Source organism: Trachemys scripta, chromosome 2 (genome assembly GCF_013100865.1).
Source record: "Trachemys scripta elegans isolate TJP31775 chromosome 2, CAS_Tse_1.0, whole genome shotgun sequence".
Taxonomy (NCBI): domain Eukaryota; kingdom Metazoa; phylum Chordata; order Testudines; family Emydidae; genus Trachemys; species Trachemys scripta.
Window position 1 is genome coordinate 11,600,251 of NC_048299.1, and position 22,202 is coordinate 11,622,452.

General features: G+C 43.3%; 1 protein-coding gene across 3 annotated transcripts in view; it reads left to right on the plus strand.

The window, feature by feature from the left end:
- DLEC1 (DLEC1 cilia and flagella associated protein) overlaps positions 1-22,202 on the plus strand; it is a 58,059-nt gene that overhangs the window by 13,024 nt on the left and 22,833 nt on the right. For all 3 annotated transcript variants that reach the window (XM_034759905.1, XM_034759906.1, XM_034759907.1), the window contains 11 exons: positions 186-278; positions 3,456-3,546; positions 7,798-7,960; positions 10,272-10,464; positions 11,863-11,921; positions 13,248-13,419; positions 13,876-13,969; positions 14,215-14,345; positions 17,859-18,017; positions 20,749-20,888; positions 21,126-21,279. In XM_034759905.1, coding sequence (XP_034615796.1) covers positions 186-278; positions 3,456-3,546; positions 7,798-7,960; positions 10,272-10,464; positions 11,863-11,921; positions 13,248-13,419; positions 13,876-13,969; positions 14,215-14,345; positions 17,859-18,017; positions 20,749-20,888; positions 21,126-21,279 — 1,449 coding nt within the window. The remainder of the gene's footprint in view (positions 1-185; positions 279-3,455; positions 3,547-7,797; positions 7,961-10,271; positions 10,465-11,862; positions 11,922-13,247; positions 13,420-13,875; positions 13,970-14,214; positions 14,346-17,858; positions 18,018-20,748; positions 20,889-21,125; positions 21,280-22,202) is intronic.

The window sequence follows — 22,202 nt, forward strand, 5'->3', positions numbered from 1 at the left end:
CCCCCCCCCCCCCCCCCCCCCCCCCCCCGCCCGGTCCCCCTGCACCCCCGCTTTGGCCGGGCCGCCGGGTGTTTTTTTTTTTTTGTTTTGTTTTTTGCTTGGGGCGGCCAAAAAACCTGTCTAAATAGCTGGCTACAAAAACCCGACATGATCAATTTATTTTGTTTTTTTCTTTTCACTTCAAGGCTGTTGCAACTATTGGTTTTGTGGAGCAAGGTCCATTTGGGATCCGACCTGCTGTTTTTGAGCTAGGTCCAGATCAAGCTATGCTATTAGAGGTCAGTAATTAGTGTTTAATATTTTGTACTTTACCAAATATATGAGCAATATAGGCCATTTTAGAAACCCAGACCAGCAGGGCCATCCCTAGCTATTCTGGGGCCCTATGCATCCCTCCCCCCGCCCCCCTCACGGGGGTGGGGGAAGTGTGGGGCTCCATGCCTCTGTTGGGAGGGGAGGCTGACCCCATACCTCTGCCGGGGAGGGCGGAGCTGGCTTGGGGGGCAGGGGAGAACTGCCACCCAGCACTCACTGGTGGTGTGGCTGGGGAGTGCAGGCCCAGCCCTGCTGCAGTCCTCAGGAGTGGGGGTGGAGCAGGAGCGGGGGCTTTTGAGGAGGGGGTGGAATGGGGGCAGGGCTGGGGCGAGAAGAGGCGGAGAAGGGGCTGGAGCAGCACGCAGCTGTGCAGGGCACCAGGAATTTTGGTGCCCCAAATTTCTTGGTGCCCTATGCAGCTGCGTACTTTGAGTACGGGTAGGGTTGGCCCTGCAGACCAGTTAGGGGTGTGTCACTGCCTGCCCTGTAGCCTTGGCTGCTTCTGTGCTGTGCAGCTTTGGCTCAGAGTCCTGACACCAGCAGCCTGCTTACAGCATAATGGCCTCCTCCTGGCTTCCAGCAGCCCGGTTACTCTTTCCAGGGTGACACCCACAGCCCTTCCAGTCCCAAGTCTACCTAAAACCATCTCCTCTGCAATGCGCAGCCCCTCTCACTGTAGCACTAACAAAACCTTATCAAGTCGCTGCTCCTTTAAAAAGGCAGTACACAGTACCAACCTGTAAGTTTCGCTGAGGATTTTACTCTTCAGTTTGAAACATTGCACTTTGATGGTTGTGTAATAAAAGAAGATTATTTATTAACAAAGAACAGATCTTTAAGTGATACCAAGTAAGGAATTGAGATAGAAATGGTTACAAATAAACAAAAGTAAAAATACACTTCTAAGACTAAAACCTAACTCAACAAACTAGAGTCTTCTGTTCAAAGTAGATTTCTCACCACAGTTCTTTCAGCATGGCTGGCCAGTCTTTAGCCAAGGTCCAACAGAACCCAAGCTCTTGATTTTTTTGTCTCCTCAGGTGGTTGTAGTAAGTGAAGGCAATGTAGTAAGTAAAGGCCTAATGAAGGCCCAGTATGAGGCCTGAACCAAACTAAAGTAATGGTCAAGACTGCTAATATGAAGCAAAGTTAAGCTGTGAGCAAGAGGCAGGCCCTGCTCACAGAAGCTGGCAAGGAAAGGGCTGATGTTGCATAGTTACAGTATAAACATGGTACCAAGACACACTATACCGGAACATTCCACAGATAACATGGAACAGGCCGACCCATCCCAATGACAGGGGCAAAAGGGTAAAATGATGGATAGAGTTGTTTTGATCGAACCAACAGGTACAAGGTGAGAGGCGGCACCTTATTACGTAGAGGGGTTGTACCTTGCTACGTAGAGGGGTTGCACCTCAATACGTCAGGAGTGATGTGTAACTTGTTAGTACCTGTGTATAAGAATGTGTCCCTGGGGTGGTGTCTTTGTCCGGCCACGGGGGCAGTGGAAAGTCCCGCCACTGAGCCGGGTCCTTGCCAAGAGGCACTTTTCTCGTAGTATGCCCTGATTGAGGCTCAGAAACCTACAGGGAACTGCAATTGTGTCCAAGATCGCAATAAACCTGGCCGAGGTGCCTTTGTATCTTAGTAGACTCTGTGGTTATTGGGGATTCTCGTCGGGTCTGCTGTGTCAGCTATCTGCGCAGAGCTGGGGCTGCACACAGAGGGAACACATGCACGCAGCCGAGTGATATCAACAGGAGAAAGCAGAAGCACCACACCGGTAGCCTCTCACAACAGTGGTGTGTGCCAAATTGGCTTTCTCTCTCTGCTTATATCCTCAAAGTTTATCTTTGTTTTCAAAGTCAAGAAGCCCTCCTGTGTCCACCATGGAGTTGATGCCACACTAATTTTTATAGTCTCCACCACCATCATGATAGTTAAATGGTTATCTCCCCCACTCGTTAATTTGATGCCTTTGTTTATCTTTTATGTAAATATACTTCTGTAGTCTTTCTCTTTGCTCAGTTTACATTGGAGACACATTCAAGCAGGTGCGACAATATTCCTTTGTCTAGGGCAGGATGATTTAAGTCCTATGTGCCAAACACATTTTAAGAACATGTTTCCAGCCCATATTTATAATTTTTCATATATCACCCGTACATACACCATGCCTCTTGGAGGTCTCCCATGCATAAGAAAAATGCACTCACTAAGCCACCCATGAGGAGGCTGTAGTGTACACTCCTTTCCTTCATGTATGTGGACAGTGGTGAGGAGAGTGGTGCCATGGCCCTATCACCTTTTTATGCCTTTGGGGAGGCTTGTACTCCAGGAGGTGCTAGTGAGTAGCATTTGAGAGCATAGGGACTGCAATTATGGGTGCTTGTAAGGGGAGAAGACTCCTGTGCCCTTCCAGCTCTGCTCACATATCCAGGGGACAAGCCCAGTCTGACCCTAATCAAGGGATCCTGTCTGAAGCCATAGACAACAACAGTTTGAGATCACAGGAGTATATCCCTTACTGTAATGGAGAGAGTCAAATCCAAGAAAGCACTTTCCTTCACAGATTGCCTTGGGAAGGTAGGGCAATCTCTCCTCCTCTTTCCTTTTGGAGCATAAATTCCTTTGTTGCATGCCTGCAGATGCTTATGCTCCATTTTGGATGATGGTTGTGCTGTTTTCGAAGAGGGACTCTCCAATTAATATATAGATCTTGCTGATACTACTGTTTTTTTTGCTGTCCTTTCACATTTTCTCAGATCCAGATTACACAGAGTTCTTCTGCAGAGTGCTGATTGGTTGAAGGATGCACAGGGATGGATGAATAACATTGGTAGTGATCTCTGCATTGCTATCCACACTCTTTTGCAGTATATTTAAGACTTGATTCTGCCCTCATTTACATTGGTGGAACACCAGTGAATTCAGAAGACCTACTCTTGATTTAACTCAAAGTAACTGAGAGCAGACTCTGAACATTAGAGACTTTTTATGAAATATGTAAGGTTTTATAATTGATTAATTGATCGCTAGAGTTTTTCTGTAATGAACATCTCTGTATAGAAGTCTAAGAATTGTGTGAAATTAGTTATGAGCATTGCTATTTCATTGTGTGTAATCTTCTCTTTTAGGTTGTGTTTTCCCCATCTTCTCCTGAAAACCTGAAGCAAACATTCACTATTGTTTGTGATAATTGCCAGATCAATGACATCACAGTTACAGGTTTGTTTCTAACGTGTTTTGAGATATTTTATAAAGCTGAAAGTACAAGATGATGTAAACATTTTTAAATCAGTGGATTAATCAGCGTTTGCAAAGCATTTTGAAGATGTTAACGTCTATATATGTTGTTATTGTTACATTATCATACTAAATGAAACATTTGGAACCCAACTGCATTAGAAACATACCTCTTAACTTGATGTGTGACGCTGGCCTTTAAACTATGTGAGAAAGTTCTATAATGAATCATAGAATCATAGAAGATTAGGGTTGGAAGAGACCTCAGGAGGTCATCTCGTCCAATCCCCTGCTCAAAGCAGGACCAACACCAACTAAATCATCCCAGCCAGGGCTTTGTCAAGTCGGGCCTTAAAAACGTTTAAGGATGGAGATTCCATCACCTCCCTAGGTAACCCATTCCAGTGCTTCACCACCCTCCTAATGAAATAGTGTTTCCTAATATCCAACCTAGACCTCCCCTACTGCAACTTGAGACCATTGCTCCTTGTTCTGTCATCTGCCACCACTGAGAACCTAGCTCCATCCTCTTTGGAACCCCCCTTCAGGTAGTTGAAGGCTGCTACCAAATCCCCCCTCACTCTTCTCTTCTGCAGACTAAATAACCCCAGTTCCCTCAGCCTCTCCTCGGAAGTCATGTTTCCCAGCCCCCTAATCATTTTCGTTGCCCTCCGCTGGACTCTCTCCAATTTGTCCACAACATTTCTGTAGTGGGGGGCCCAAAACTGGATGCAGTACTCCAGATGTGGCCTCACCAGTGCCAAATAGAGGGGGATAATCACTTCGTTCAATCTGCTAGCAATGCTCCTACTAATGCAGCTCAATATGCCGTTAGCCTTCTTGGCAACAAAGGCACACTGTTGACCCATATCCAGTTTCTTGTCCACTGTAATTCCCAGATCTTTTTCTGCAGAACTGCTGCTTAACCAGTCGGTCCCCAGCCTGTAGCAGTGCATGGGATTCTTCCTTCCTAAGTGCAGGACTCTGCACTTGTTCTTGCTGAACCTCATCAGATTTCTTTTGGCCCAGTCCTCCAATTTGTCTAGGTTACTGTGGACCCTACCCCTATCCTCCAGCGTATCTACCTCTCCCCCCATCTTAGTGTCATCTGTGAACTTGCTGAGGGTACAATCCATCCCATCATCCAGATCATTAATGAAGATGTTGAAAAGGACCGACCCCTGGGGCACTCCCCTTGATACTGGCTTCCAACTAGACATCGAGCCATTGATCACTACCCGTTGAGCCCGACGATCTAACCAGCTTTCTATCCACCTTATAGTCCTTTCATCCAATCCATACTTCTTTAACTTGCTGGCAAGAATACTGTGGGAGACCATATCAAAAGCTTTGCTAAAGTCAAGGTATATCACGTCCATCGCTTTCCCCATATCCACAGAGCCAGTTATCTCATCATAGAAGGCAATCAGGTTGGTTAGGCATGACTTGCCCTTGTTGAATCCACGTTGACTGTTTCTGATCATCTTCCTCTCCTCCAAGTGCTTCAAAATGGATTCCTTGAGGACCGACTCCATGATTTTTTCTGGGGACTGAGGTGAGGCTGACCAGTCTATAGTTCCCCTGATTCTCCTTTTTCCCTTTTTTAAGATGGGCACATCAACCAACTCCCTCAGCACCCTCAGATGCATTTCATCCAGCCCCATGGATTTGTGCATGTCCAACTTTTCTAAATAGTCCTTAACCTGTTCTTTCACCACTGAGGGCTGCTCACCTCCTCCCCATACTGTGCAGCCCAGTGCAGCAGTCTGGGAGCTGACCTTGTCTGTGAAGACTGAGGCAAAAAAAGCATTGAGTACTTCAGCTTTTTCCACATCATTTGTCACTAAGTTGCCTCCCCCATTCAGTAAGGGTCCTACACTTTCCTTGACCACCTTCTTGTTGCTAACATACCTGTAGAAACCCTTCTTGTTACCCTTCACATTCCTTGCTAGCTGCAACTCGAATTGTGCTTTGGCCTTTCTGATTACACCCCTGCATGCTCGAGCAATATTTGTATACTCCTCCCTAGTCATCTGTCCAAGTTTCCACTTCTTGTAAGCTTCCTTTTCGTGTTTAAGCTCACCGAAGATCTCTCTGGTAAGCCAAGCTGGTCGCCTGCCATATTTGCTATTCTTTCTGCACATCAGGATGGTTTGTTCCTGTGCCCTCAATAAGGCTTCTTTAAAATACAGCCAGTTCTCCTGGATTCCTTTCCTCCTCATATTAGCCTCCCAGGGGATCCTGCCCATCAGTTCCCTGAGGGAGTCAAAGTCTGCTTTTCTGAAGTTCAGGGTCTGTATTCTACTGCTCTCCTTTCTTCCTTTTGTCAGGATCCTGAACTAGACCATCTCATGGTCACTGCTGCCCAGGTTGCCGCCCACTTCTACTTCCACTACCAATTCTTCCCTGTTTGTGAGCACCAGGTCAAGAGGAGCATGGCCCTTAGTTGGTTCCTCCAGTACTTGCACCAGGAAGTTGTCCCCAACACTGTGCACAGTCAACCTGTGGAACTCCTTGCCTGAGAAGGTTCTGAAGGCTAGGACTATAACAGGGTTTAAAAGAGAACCTGATAATGGAGGTTAAGTCCATTAATGGCTATTAGACAGGATGGATAAGGATGGTGTCCCTAGCCTCTGTTTGTCAGAGGGTGGAGCTGGATGGCAGGAGAGAGATCACTTGAGATCACCTGTTAGGTTCACTCCCTCTGGGGCACCTGGCATTGGCCACTGTCGGCACACAGGACACTGGCTGGGTTGACCTTTGGTCTGACCCAGTATGGCCATTCTTATGTTCTCCCAGCAGATGTCAGGGTGATTGAAGTCCCCCATGAGAACCAGGGCCTGTGATCTGGAAACTTCTGTTAGTTGTCCAAAGAAAGCCTTGTCGACCTCATCTTCCTGGTCTGGTGGTCTATAGTAGACACCCACCGTGACATCATCCTTGTTGCTCTCGCCTCTAAACTTAATCCAAAGACTCTCAACAGGCTTTTCTCCAGTGTCATACTAGAGCTGTGAGCAATCATGCTACTCTCTTACATACAGTGCAACTCCTCCACCCTTTCCCCCCCAACTGTCCTTCCTGAATAGTTTATACCCATCCATGATAGTGGTCATGTGAGTTACCCGACCAAGTCTCTGTTATTCCAATCACATCATAGTTCCTTGACTGTGCCAGGACTTCCACGTCTTCCTGCTTGTTTCCAAAGCTTCTGGTGTTTGTGTACAGGCACCCAAGATAACTAGCTGATTGCCCTACTTTCTCAGTATGAATCAGGTGGCCAATGAGGGGAATTAGCAAGGGAGAAAACTTAAAATAATGTGTGATTCATTCCATTGGCCTTATACCATTTTGCATTGACTCAAGATTTGATATTTATGATGTCAGTAATATATGGTGACAAACTGTACAATCCAGTTTTTGTGGAAAAGATGTGCATTTGGGTTTGAAACGTGTTGTGCATACCCAGTCTTAAGCTATGTAGGCAATTATGTTACGTTTTCTAAGCTAATTTGACCTTTTGATTTTTAACCTAAATGCTTTTCTTATCAAGGGCTTGTAAATACACCTCTACCCCGATATAACGCGACCCAATATAACACGAATTCGGATATAACCTGGTAAAGCAGCGCTCTGGGGGGGGCGGGGCTGCGCGCTGCGGCGGATCAAAGCAAGTTCAATATAACGCAGTTTCACCTGTAACGCAGTAAGATTTTTTGGCTCCCGAGGCAACGTTATATCGGGGTTGAGGTGTACTTAAGAAATTATATATAATTTCCAGGCTGCCTAATAATTTTATTGAAAAATTTGCCGCAGTGCAAAGGTTTTTATTATTTGCTGTAGTTGTTAATATACAACTCTTTTTTAATTGGTTATTTTCTGTGATAAAGATTGGGGGTCAGATTCTCAACTGAACTCTCATAGCTCAATTGACTTCAGTGGAACTATGCCAGTTTACACCAAATCATATCAGTTTATACTAGCTGATGAGCTGGCCTTGCAACCCAAAATGTGTTCAATTCATAAGGAAAATATCTGTATATATTGGTGTAGATTGGCAGTGAAACGATGTCATGAAGGTACTGTAGTCTTAGCATGTTGGAGCGCAGAAAGTTGAGGAAAACCCAGATTTATCAGCAGTGTCTATTGCTATAGGTATGGTCATGAATAAGCAAGCAGTGTGAATAAACTTAACTGCCATATGGTAAACAGCGATTCTTATTTATTTTCTTGCAGGAAGTGGACAGCTGATAGCTTTAGAGCTTTTATCTGTCACTGGTGGAGAAAGCCACCCAGCCCGTGGTGAGCCTACAGACATAGCAGCACAGCACCTCATACGTTTTGACCCCCAAAATCCACATGCCACAACAGAGAAGAAACTCCTTATAAGAAATTCTACGTATGTAGCTCCTAGTAATAGTATAATAGCATGTTAGGACTGTAGAGTGTTGATTTATGACCTAATATGTGTTACACTATTCTGTTAGATTGTGACAGCAAGAATCCCCCGGGTTGGGAAATATTCATGCAATTAATCAGCAATATGGATAAATGTTATTCTTCTTTGCAATAGCAGCCATGGGCGCAATATACATATATCAGAGTGCTAAAGGCAGCCACAGATCACACTCCTGACTGAATGGTTGATCTGCTGCCATATTTTGATACATTGTCAGCTCTTTATACTGTATCCCCCCAGCCCCAGAAGATTTATAAATGGGGGAATTGGGGACAAAATGTCCTTAGTGGGAACACCTACATCCTAATAGATTAAATTATAAACTCTGTTTGGGATAAGGACCACATCTTAAAGTGCATTTATATTGTGCCTAGTACAATGGGACCCTGATCCTGTTTGGGATCACTGGGCATTGCAGTAACACTAATAATAATAATAATAAGAAGAAGTGGAATATCTCTGATAACTGAATTTAGGGGTTTGCAAATAACCAAAGCGTCAATGGGCCAGATACTTACCTTGATTACATTAATGTAAATTCTTAATGACTGTATTGACTTTACTGGAGTGCAGAACCTGACATGGAAACTTTACAGACAAAATGAAAAGTGACAGAGAATTTTGTGTTTGGATTTATAAATGACGGGTCAGATTCTCAACTAGGGTAAATTGGCAGAGCTCCATCGCTATTTTGATTCCCGCCCTTTGAGGATCCAGCATCATATTTTCTGTACATTTTAATTGCACTGGCATGATTACTGCATTTTTATTGTAAAGCATTTATAATAATAATTAATGGAGATATCCTATCTCCTAGAACTGGAAGGGACCTTGAAAAGTCATTGAGTCCAGCCCCCTGCCTTCACTAGCAGGACCAAGTGCTGATTTTGTCCCAGATCCCTAAGTGGCCCCCTCAAGGATTGAACTCACAACCCTGGGTTTAGCAGCCAATGTGCAAACCACTGAGCTATCCCTCCCCCACAAACTGGCCAACCTACCTACCTGTACTTTATGAAACAAACTCACATACAATGCAGTAGTAAACAGGTGACTATCAAGAATAGTTTTATAGTTTCTGTCATACCAGGCAGTATAAAAATTGCACTTATTCTTTTAGTTTCACCTCATTTGCACTCAGAAGTTAAAATATCAGCTTCCTGACATACCTATTGTGTAGTGTGAGATTTTAGATGTCACAGTGAAGTGGATTTTAAAGCCTACTAAATTATACAAAATTCCCCATGAAGCAACTCAATTAAGCAAACATTCTTATTGACTGCATTCTAATTAAGTGGCATGATTGGCTAACAATGCATAGTCATTTACTTAAATGTCGAGAGTCTAAGCCTGACCTCATTTTACAACTAAATATAGAAACCTGCCTACATAATAACTAGTGATACAGTCCAAATCCACTGAAGTCAATGGGAATGTTTCCATTGATTTCAGTGGGCTTTGGATGACATTTCAGAAAGGGAAAAGTTTGTCAGCAAAGGCTACTTCTGTCACCTAAATGCTTCACTTCATTATAGGTTAAGGCGGCTAGAATCATAGAAATGTAGGGGTGGAAGGGATCTTAAAATGTCATTTAATCCATCCTCCTCTGCTGAGGCAGGATTAAGTATATTTAGACCACCCCTGGTAGGTGTTTGTCTAACCTGTTCTTAAAAGCCTCCAATGATGGTGATTCCACAACCTCCCTTATTAACCTATTCTAGCACTTAACTATTCTTATAGTTAGAACGTTTTTCCTAATATCTAACCTAAATCTCCCTTGCAGCAGATTAAGCTCATTACTTCTTGTCCTACCTTCAATGGACATGGAAAACTATTGATCACAGTCCTCTTTATAACAGCCCTTAACATATCTGAAGACTGTTATCAGGTCCCTTCTCAGTTTTCTTTTCTCAAGACTCAACACGGCCAGTTTTTTAACATTTCCTCATAGGTCAAGTTTTCTAAACCTTTTATGATTTTTGTTGCTCGCCTCGGTCTCTCTCCAGTTTGTCCACATCTTGTGCTAATAGCTCTTCCATACTTATATAATTTATCATGGCCTCCTTGTATTTTTATACTGTAACAATCTTCCTACACAACTCTATCAGTTTTGTGACTAGTAGAGATTTTCTTATGATCTTTAAGAAACAGAAAAAGACTATAGTACCAAATATTTCGATAGATTTTTTCTGTAAGATCATAGTATAAAATTGTACCACAGTCCACAATATCCTTTTCCTTAATCTATTTCCAGTCATGTGGAACTTCCTTTCTACTGGCAGATAATGAAGCCTAATCTGCAACCATTAATGCCTGAAGAAACTGGGGACCTTGCAAAGGTCAAGTACAACCTAGATGTAGAGTCAGCTTTCTCTCTAAATCCTAACCTGGGAATTCTGCAGCCCCACACTGATCACGAGTTTATTCTCACTTATGCTCCACAGGAGGTACGTGTCAAGATTTCTTATTTCCTATAAATTCCAGCTGTGTATTTTTATGCAAGTCATAAAAGCCTTGCAGTAGAGCTTTTTGAATTAAGTTTAATCGACTGTTGTGATGCTATGACACACAATATTAAAAATCTACGGCGTTATTAAAGAAAAATATGTTTTAGTTGCAAAATATTGAACCTGATTCTGATCTCAATTTTATACTGATTCAGCTCCATTAACTTCATCTGAGATGCTCTGGATTTACAGTGGTATCAGAGCAGAATTGGCTTAGTGTATTTAAAAAGACTTGATCAAAACAGATTACAGGGTTCAGAGTTGAGGGTACTCCGATACTATAGTGATTAGGATCACATAACTGCCTAAACAGGAGTGGAATTTATTGTGGTTTAAGAAAGATCTTAATACAGATTAATAGAAAACTGAATTAATAATATTTCATTAGTGAAAACATAAAATGACACATATTACATTATTCAGATTACTGGTATTTATAAATAAGTGAGCTCTTTGTAACACATTACAGTATTAAGGTCCAACTGTATGTCATTCCTTCACACTATTAGCATAAAAGAGGAGCCATCTTCAAGTTTAGTACTGCCAACAGGTACAACAGTGCTTCTTTTTCAAGCAGTTTGGGGTTTGATGACCTCTGAATTTTTATATTAGTGGGATAGATGGACAAATACTTCAGCTGTTAAGGCATTAAAGTAATTTTATTCTTGATTTAGGGAAATCTTGCAGATATTTGTCTACAGTATGTAATATACCAGGGCAAATGATAAGATATGTTAAGGAAAAAGTCTGAATTACAGTAGAATCTCAGAGTTACGATCACCAAAGTTACGAACTGACGGGTCAACCACACACACCTCATTTGGAACCGGAAGTATGCAATCAGGCAGCAGCAGAAACAAAAAAACAAAACAAAAAAAAGCAAATACTGTACAGTACTGTGTTAAATGTAAACGACTAAAAAATAAAGGGAAAGTTTAAAAAAAAAGATTTGACAAGGTAAGGAAACTGTTTCTGTGCTTGTTTCATTTACATTAAGATGGTTAAAAGCAGCATTTTTCTTCTGCATAGTAAAGTTTCAAAGCTGTATTAAGTCAATGTTCAGTTATAAACTTTTGAAAGAACAACCATAATGTTTTGTTCAGAGTTACGAACATTTCAGAATTACGAACAACCTCCATTCCCGAGGTGTTTGTAACTCTGAGATTCTACTGTAATAAGTATTTTTCTTGTAACCATGCAATATAGTTGTAGTCCTTTACCTTTTAATTATAGATTATTTTGCATCCATTTTTCCCCATTTTAAATGTTCTTGATTTTGCGGGAGGGGTGATGGATACCTCAGCATAACTGATTTATGTTGTGTCCTCTTTCATATAGCTGAAAGATTATCACAGTGTGATTCAAATTGTACTGAGGGACATCCCAGAGCCACCTAGGTAAGCTGAAAAGCAATAGTGACATGCAACAGATATATAATAATGTAACTAAATTATTAGCGTTAAGTTTATTGGTGGTTGTTTATTTCTCTAGTGATTGTAATGCTTGTGAAAGGTCCTGGATTGCCAATGCTAAATAATTTATCCACAGAATAGATAGTAGCACAGACAGCATCATTGCAAGTTTTTCCACATGCTTTAATACTTCCCAGAGGGACCACCTATGTGGGCAAGAGGTAATTCAGTCTCCAGGCCCATTCATTCCGTGGCCTTTCTGCCGAGACTATCAACAAGTTTGCCAATTATTGCCAATTGTCATAGTGGTCTTTGTGGTATGGATACCTGCCACTAGAAATTGAACTGGGATGACTAAACTCATTTCATATAGACCAATGAACAGCACCAGATGTTTACAGTTTTCATGCACCAACCAGGACTGAATTCAGACTTACAGCCAAGAGGTTTTAACTGCCATTCCCATCTCTGTATTTATTCAGACTCCTTACTTTATTGATTAATCACTTCAGGATTGCATATTACATTATTTCTTGCTAATGATTTAGTAAACAACAAGCCAAGTTTGAACTTTCTAGCTTCACCCTTTTCTGAATTATCTATTTGCAAAGATGCCCATCAGAATATATGGGGAAGAACAATTATATTTTCCACATTTGCATAATTCAAAAAAAGATCAGCCAAAAAATATTCATTGCCAGGGTTGAGGCCTATCATGGAAAACTTCCTTTCAAACACAGTTTGTTTGAGAAGATTAGGAGCAATTGCAAAAAAGGCCTGTTATGGGAATTGGCAGTAGTAAAGTTTAGCTGTAGTGCACACTGTGCTCACGCATCAATAACACTCTGTATTTGTACTGCACTTTTCATCAGTGGAGCTCAAAGTGCTCTACAAACATTAATTCTCACAACATCTCTGTAAGGAAGGTAATGTTGTTATCATGATTATTAGCTGAGGCACAAAAGGTTAAGGTCCAAAATTCCACAAGTGGCCTGTAATTTTAGGTGCTTTAATTTTTAAGTATTCAGTTTTAGACACCTGATGTTCAGAGGTTGTGAGCACCTTCAACTTCAGCTGAAGTCAGTGGGCGCTAGGAGTGCTTAATACTCCCAGTGTCCTACTCTAACCACTAGATACCCTGGGTCTGATTCGCCTCTCATTCCAGTTTTACTTCATGGCTTTAATAAAGTTACAGCTGATTCACACCAGTGTAAGTTAAAGGCAAATCAATCCCCTATATCACACTAGATTAGATCAGATCAGATATAAATGCAAAATCTGCTCAGTAATTCTGATGATTTCCTCACACAGCTCAGAAAAGCAGGTGATGCTAGGAAATTCAGAATCCAAAACAGATGATGTGATTGCACTGGAAATAGAAGTGAAAGGTTCAACAGAACCATTTCAACTCCTTTTGGAACCATATGTCATTATCATCCCCGGAGAAAACTTTATTGGCGTAAATGTAAAAAAAGCATTTAAGGTTTGTTTGCTTCTAACTTTATATTGTCGTTCAATGCTTGTAACTAGGCACAATGGATGTTACTGGAGCACATATATTGCTATATTCTAACATTAGCTTTGGATATCTTCACTTTTCTGGGTTTAACTTTAACCCTCAATGTTGCTTTAAACTCTTGGGTTTTATGTTTTTTATTTGTTCTTGGTTTATTTCAGGGTAGGTGCTCAGGTACTATGGTGATACAGGCCACACAAGTAACTAGATAGACCTGTCAGATCCTAAAACTGTTTATAGTTTAGCATGCTTATAGTAGATAGGTTTTGACATGAGTTCACTGTTGAAGATAAAATTGAAACAGTGCAAACACTGAAATACCTTGTTTCTAAGGCAGCACAATTGACAACATATTGGCATTTTACAGACTCTCGTGAAAGCTTAGAGTGCATTATTTAGCTCATTAATTTTTCAATTGTTTAGATGTGGAATAACAGCAAATCATCCATCAAATATACATGGGGAAAAATCAGTGTACGTGATATAGTTGAAGTTGAACCTCATACTGGAGTGTTAGGTAAAGTTTCTGTGCTTTGTAAATAATTATTAGTAGAAATATTTAAATTGTTGAGTTTTACATTAAGAAAGAAATGGTAGAGTGTGATGTTGTTAACATATGTTTGTGAAACAAGGGCCTGATCTAAAGCAGAAGTCCCATTGACTTCTAACGGCTTTGGGGATTTAGCCGTGTGTGTTTGTGTTTTAAAGGGGGGAGGAGGGGAAAGATGATGATTATGAAGAAACTGATTTTTTCTTTTCTAGACGCCAGTGAATTCTGTGAATTTGAATTGAATTTTACTGGAGGCAAACCTGGATATGCCAGCCATAACCTGCACTGTAAAATCGAACACTCTGTGGAGCCAGTTGTGTTGCATGTGGAGGCTGCTTTTAAGGTGACAACAAATACAACGTTTCAGGAGGATGGGCTGGCTGAGGGAGCTGATAATGATGGGATATAATGATATATGTATACATATAGCCATTCACCTTTTGGGTGTCTGACATTTGGTACTATCTAATGGCTGGTGAGTGGCCTATGTGAAATAAGTTGATGGTCTCAGTCCAATACCTAGAAGAAATCTCTTGTTTCATCACTAGTTAGCACTCTTATTGTAATAGGTGTACATAAACTAGAGGGCTGCACACTTCACTGCTTCTATAGGCTGAGCTCACTGCACACGTCGGGGCTCCTTGCATTCCTCCATTCCCCACCACAAGGTCCCTTTATGCTACCCTACCTTCCTTCTCTATTTCAGGGACTCCCTGTAACCCATCACCACCTACTCCATGCCAGGGATTCTGTTTTCACCCTATCCCGTTCCCTCCATTCCAGTGTCTCCCATTCTCTCTCCCCATTACAGAGGCTCTGTATGCCCCTTCATTCCCTGCTCTGCCACATTCCAGAGTATGTGTGTCCTCCATTCCTCCCTGCCCCTATACCAGTCCCCCATTCTCCCCTCGCGATGTCAGGAGCTCTTGTGCTCCCTGTTCCAGGGTTACCCGTGCCATAGGATCTGTGTGTGACGGGTTCTTCCCGGGGTGCCCCCTGGAACTGGATACCACTGAGCCTCCTGACCCACCAGCCTGGGCTCCCTCTCACACTGTATTGCTGTGACAAGCTACAAAGCCCTCCAGCCTGCACTTTCACCAGCATACAAACAGGTAGGGACACACCCAGCTGCAGTTACAAGCACGCTGTCTGACCAGCCCCTGCATGGGAAGGCTACTCTCAGCTACTCAGGCATGCACCCTATCTGTAGTATAAACCCAAAATTATACCGTCTTACATTGCACAGGGAACTGTACAGCATAAGCTCATAAAATTCGCCCCCTCCCTCAATGGGGAGAGGAATATGCAACAGCTTTTGTTATGCAACAGCCCCTGAGTTATGATTCCCTCCACTTCACTCCAACTCACTGGTTTAGATAAAGCAAAAACAAGTTTATTAACTACAAAAGATTAGATTTTAAGTGATTGTAAGTGATAGCAAACAGATCAAATCAGATTACCTAGCAAATAAACAAACCACAAACTAAATTTAATATACTAAATGGATTAGATATGAATAGCAGATTCTCACCCTAACAGATGATACAAGCAGGCTGCAGTTTAAGGGGTAAGCTGCACTTTCCTTACAGCTTGGAATCCCCAGGTGTTTCATTCACAGGCTAAAAATCCCTTTAGCCTGGGTCCAGCACTTCTCCCAGTTCAGTCTTTATTCCTCAGGTCTTTTCAGGCGTCGTTTTGTGTGGGGAGCGAAGAACACCAGATGATGTCACTACTGCATTATATAGCTTTTGCATATTGTGGGAACCCTTTGTTCCCAAAGCTTGGTTCCCAAACCGGTCTGTAGAAAAATACTGACATCCCAAGATGGAGTCTAGAGACATGTGGTCTCATCACGTGTCCTTGTACAGTCGTAACAGCTATCGCTCACAGCCTGTTTGGAACGTTCACAGGAAGGCTCACCAGGTGGGGGATAAGCTTCTCCTAAGGCCTATTGTTTTTTCCTAATGGCCCGTTGCTCTGAATTGGCCCTTCCAATGTATCCAAAAATGATACATGCATACAAATAGGATAATCTTGTTCAGCAAATCTTAACCTTTCCAATGATATCTCACATAACCCGTCTTGCATAAAATGCATCATCATTGGGCCATAATCATATAATAATATCACTGTGAAGAATATGGGTGCAGTGTCACACTGTGTATTTGTGTACTTTCCCCTGTCTTCTCATGCCAGTACCTCTGTATCCTTCCCCCCATGCCAAGATCCCTGCATTCTTCTCCCCTCCCCATGCTAGGGGCTGTGTGTATGCCCCCCATTCCCTCCCACCATTCTTATTTCTTTTCTTTCTGTCTGTAAGATAAGTCATTCAGCATTTTACACTGTATTGGGACAATAAGCAGAACTGAAAGGGGAGGTATTGGTATGCTGGAAGGTGTTAATGGTTGCCATCAACCAGTTCTTCCATCTGTCTTTGAGACAATTACAGAGGTGGCTAAAGCTGCTGTTCCGCTAACCAGATGCCAGGGGCTTCATGTGTCCCCCTTTTTCTTCTTCCAGTTTTCACCAGAGTCAATAGGTTTCTGCCCATTGCTGCATAAAACATTTCTGAGCATTTTGGAATTGATTAGATGTTATTGTGTTTCATACACACAAACAGATAAATGCCATCAAGTTGAGTGTAAACCAAATGTATATGGCACTGTCTATGCAAGCAGCCAAACTCTTTTCAACCTTGTTCTGAGGGAACAGAGACAGGACCCAGGGTTGAGACTCTTATGAATAATTATTAATTTTTCTAGGGTGTAGGCAGTGCGCTGAGATAGTCCTAGAGTTGAAGTACAAGGCTAGATTTTCAAGGGGATAAAGTTTTTAAAGGGCCTGCCTCCTTTTTGTGCTTACAGTTTGTACCCCTCAAATAAACAGTGAAGAGAAATCTGAGTAATCCAGTTTAGGCCCACAATTAGATAGGTAGAGCACATTTGAGTTTTGGGTGCACTTTGTGCCTGCAGTTAATTTTTGCAGGTCCAAATTTTGTGGTTGCAAATTGCTGCTACAGACAGGTAGGCTGGGCCTTCTAGAAGTCTGGCCCACAGTGTAGGGAAGATACAGGTTAAGGCAGTATGGCCAGGCTTCCTCAGCTGCTCCCTGTGCTGTAGATGTTCTTTGCAGAAAGGGCCTAATCAAAAACCCACTGAAGTCAATGGAAAGAACAGGTACTCCTGTTCTTCTTTTTGCGGATACAGACTAACACGGCTGCTACTCTGAAACCAATCATTAAGTTGTCTCCCCACCTCCCGTGCATTTAGCTTGATGGCTTTGTTTATCTTATATGTGGATGTAATCTTCATTGTTTTCTGAGGTATTACCTGGCTCAGTTTACACTGGAGACACAGAAAAAGAGGCTAAACACATTCCTTTGTCTAGGACAGGACAGGCTTATGCACTGTTTGCAAAACCCCTTTTAAGAACATATTTCCGGCACACATTTATAATTCTTTATACACCACCTGTACATTCTTCATTCAGTAATATTAATGACCAGCATGTTATTGGTTTGCATACCTTACATGACGCCTTTTAGATACAGATTATGCCAACAGTGTTTGGGGGGAATGTGTTTGTTTCAGGCTGGAGGTGAGTTATGGTAATGGGTGCCCTCTGCCAGTTAGCACTGAGGGACTCCCGGGCCACAATGAAATCTCAGTGTAGTGAGATGTATTAATCAGAAGAAGGATATTTTCTTGGTGATTTTATGATCTCTTCTGTATTAGAAACTGAACCTTTGCTTTCTGTTCTAAGTTAACGTAAACACAAATCTTAGCTAATTTGTGCTTTTTAATCAGGCAATTTCGGTATTGATATCCATTTTAATATATATTTCTTGGTGTCCTAGGGTCCAGCTCTCTCTATCGATGTTCCATCACTCCATTTAGGTTTGATTAAATTGGGACAAAATGTGTTAAGTACCTTTGAGATTCGAAACCTAAGTCAATTGCCAGCATGGTGGAGAATGCAAGAAAGTCAAGCTTGCTTAGCTGAAAGGAACGAAGATGTAAGTCATTCCAAGAGGTTCTTTATAAGAGTGGTTATATAGTTCTGTACAACCCTGCCCAGAGCCAGCTACACTATCTTCTTTATCATTTGTGTCTCAGTTCTCGGGGCACTAAATTTCATCCCCGAAATCAGAAAAGTAATTTTCAGTTTTCTTATGATGATGAACAAACTGATTTTTGCACATCAAGAAAGTACAGCACAAGTTTTATTAAGTGCAATAATGTTTAGCCATTTTTCTTTGTTTCTATTTATAATGTGCCTAGCACAGATTCCCTGCTGGCCTAATTCGGTGATATGCTGAGCATGTTCTCAGGGGTAGTGAGTGACCTCAACGTCCATTGCTGTTAATAGGAGCCTCCTGGGAGGATATCAGCACCTTGCAAGATTGGGCATTATGGTTATTAAACACTGCATTTGAAAAAGTGCAGATTTGTCACAAAAACAACTATAAAACTTTATGCCCAACAAAATAGCAAAAATATTGTTTATGATCACCTAGAATGTTATCTGTCAAATATATTCCTTCCATATTCGTGACCCCCGTTGTTTGTCTAGGAAATCTGTCTTCTTAGATCAGGGGTTCTCAAACTGGGGGTCGGGACCCCTCAGGGGGTAATAAGGTTATTACATGGGGGGGTCGCGAGCTGTCAGCCTCCACCCCAAACCCCGCTTTTCCTCCAGCATTTATAATGGTGTTAAATATATTAAAAAGTGTTTTTAATGTATGGGGGGGGAGTCGCATTCAGAGACTTGCTATGTGAAAGGAGTCACCAGTACAAAAGTTTGAGAACCACTATCTTAGATGGTATCTATTGGCCAAGAACTGGCTTAGACATGGTTTAAAATGATGGTCACGCTAATGTTCTTGTATACCTATCTCCAGTGCCAGATTTATCTGCCCTGCTCCACAGAATATTTTTGGCACTGTTAATCTTGGTACATTCATAGCTCCCTGTTTATAACAGCTATTATAGTATTAGTATCTCTGCCACCCTCATTGAAAACCAGATTTGGTCCCATGTTCTTTCAAGGGAAAGATCTGCTGGACATAGTGATTCATGCCATTGTCATACTCTGCCTGGGATACATATTAAATCTCTTTGGAGCTTGATGCTGGAAATTTGTTAAGCAAGTTGGTCCTTTGTAATCTGAGTTGGCTGCCCATGAGTTTCTGGATTAAGATGATGATTAAGATTGTCTTTGACCTATAAAGTCCTGGAACTTACTTATTTGAAAGATCATGTCTCTCTTCATACTATACAGTTGCAGTTAAAGTCAGCAGAAGCAAGATGGAGGTTTCGTGGTTTAAAAGAGAAGGGGCTGCTGGCAGGCAGGGCCGGCCCCAGGCACCAGCCGAGCAAGCTTGTGGTTGGGGTGGCAGATTCCAAGGGGCGGCATTCCATCTAATCCTTTTTTTTTTTTTTTTTTGCGCTTCACCGCTTTGGCCGCCCTTGCAGGTTTTTTCTTTTTTCTTTTTGGTTTGCTGCTCCCGCCGCCCTGTAGGGGGTGGAGGATGGGAGCGCCCTGCAGCAAGCCAGGCAGGGCAGCCCGCGTCCTTCCTTGCCTGCCGACCGGAGCGGCACGGAGCCCTCCCAGCAGGCAGCGCAGTGGGAGGGGCCGCGTGGCAAGTACCCCGCTTAATGAAGCCCTGGCCGCCCCCCTTCTCTCTCTCCCCCCCAGCTAGCCGGGGTGCGCACTCCGCTGCCCAGGGTCTGCAGGGCCAGGAGTCCCCCTGCACCCATGCTCCCGCTGCCCCGCATGTTTTTTTTGTTTGTTTGTTTTTTCTTTCCTTCGCCGCTCCGGCTGGCTGGCCAGTTTGTTTTCCCCCCTCCCTTTCGCCGCTCCCGCCCCCCGGTTTGTGTCCCCCCCCCCCCCCCTTGCTGCTTCGGCCAGCCAGTTTGTTCTCCCCCCCGCCCCCCCCCTTCGCCGCTCGGGCCAGGGGCAGGTTTGTTTTCCTCCTCCACTCCCCCCGTTTGCTGCTCCGGCCGGCCGGGCGTTTTTTGCTTAGGGCAGCAAAAAAGCCAGAGCCGGCCCTGCTGGCAGGGTGTTTCCCAGGAGGGCCTGTTTGCTTTGGAACACTCTCCCCACTTTGGTCTGTGTTAGCCAGAATATGTTGACCTTCAGAGCATGCTACAAATCCATGATTTTGGGGATAGGGAGGCTGGTGGCTGAGGGCTGACTCAGAGGAGCATAGGGAGTTATATCAGATATGTGATTATTGCTAGCGTATGGTGGGGTTTGTGGCTGGATTTGTCATGCTTTGGGTTTTAAAATAAATGTCTAGAATCTGGGATAGATGCTTTTTATTTTTATATAAAGAATCATTGTAGGTCCATATCTCTAAAACATAAAAGGCAAAATTCTGCCCTTAGAGTGGTTCATGCAATTCCTACTGTAGTCAGTAGAAGTTGGACATGATTGTTGGCCAAAATTTGGTCTAAAGACATTTTGTAAGCACAGCTTTCTTGGACAGAATGAGTCAGTCTAGCAGAACTAAAAGAGGGACCCTATCTAGTTAATTAAAAGTTACTTCTTACCTCTGATAGTGGACGATCCACAATGTCATGTGCTGTATTCTCATTCTCCTGATTGATATCCTGAGTTCTTCAGTTTGGGTCTTTATCTGCGTGATATGCAAAGAGCTTACCAAACTGAGCACTTGGGTTCAGCATTTTACACTGCCTAGCAAGGTTTTGAGTGACATTCACATTTGTTTCTCTATCACCTAGGCATCCCCATTCACGATTCAGCCATCTGATGGAGAATTACCTCCTTTGGGCAAATGCAGTGTGTCAGTTCTGTTCAGGTCCTTGCTATGTCAACGTCTCCAGACAGTATTAGAGCTAGATGTCGAAAATGGAGAAGGAAGGTGAGGAAAAAATGGAAGTTTTCCTCTAAGCCATGTTTTAGTTTTGATATTTTTGTCTCCTGAAACACCACGGACAATGATCCACACCCGCAGCACTCAGAATTGTATAATATATCAATAAGCTGCTCAATTACACATATTGCTAAATTAACACTACCCTCATGCTTCCCAGAATGTCTGTGTAAATTCACTAACTACGCAACAGTAAAACTGGGCCATTTGTGTGTCTGTTTCCAGTCATCTTCCTGTTTTTGTTGAAGTTCAGACCCCCCAAGCATGTCTGATGTCTAGTCACTTGGTGTTCAGTGAAATTTATATTGGAGTTCCAGCACAAGCAACCGTCAAACTCTTTAACCAGACACTGCTGCCAGCAAAATACTTTTGGAAAGAGGTAAGTGACTTTCTAGTGTGACCAGAGCCGGCTTTAGGAAGTGCGGGGCCCGATTCGAACAGTTTTGACGGGGCCCCGGCAGGGATGACTGAAAATAAAAAAAAACACGTAAAAAAACATGTGGGGCTTGTTCTCACCGGGCGGCACTCATAGTCTTCGGCGGTTTGTCCTTCACTCGCTCTGGGTCTTTGGTGGCACTGAAGGATCTGCTGCCGAAGACCCAGAGCGAGTGAAGGACCCGCCGCTGAAGTGCCACCGAAGACCCGGAGCGCTGCCGGGTGAGTAAAAATTAAAAAGGAGCCTCTAGCCAGGGAAGGGATTCTCGGCCACTTGCCCCCACCCCGGTGGCCCTGCCACTGGGCGCGGGGACCTCTTAGGCGCGGGGCCCGATTCGGGGGAATTGGTGGAATTGGCCTAAAGCCGGCCCTGAGTGTGACAGTTAGTAGTGACACAAGATAGGAGCTGAGCTCTGTAGTTGCTATCACAATACAAATAATAAAAAATAATAAGATAACTTCTGTGATATGTCCCATGTGTAATGACCCCTTGATTGGGTCATCAGCAGGAATTAAATCTGGGAACTCTTGCACTAAGGCAGTGGTACTCAGCCAGGGGTCTGTGAGCCCTTTCTGGGAGGGCCACGTGGCCCCACAGCTGAACTCCGGCGCCCCAAGCCGCCTGTGAGTCTGAAGCCGGGAGTGGCGTGGGGCTGAAGCTGGTGGCCCCCCACCAAAGCCAGGAGCAGTGCGGGGCAAAAGCTGGCATCCCCCCTCCCCAGCCAAGAGTGGCACGGGGCTATCTCCTGCCTGCACCCTAAGCTACTTCCCTGCCCACACACAGCCCCTAGCTATCCCCTCCCTGCACCTTGAGCCACACCTCTCACTGCACACAGCCCCTAGCTAGCCCCTACCTGCACCCTGAGC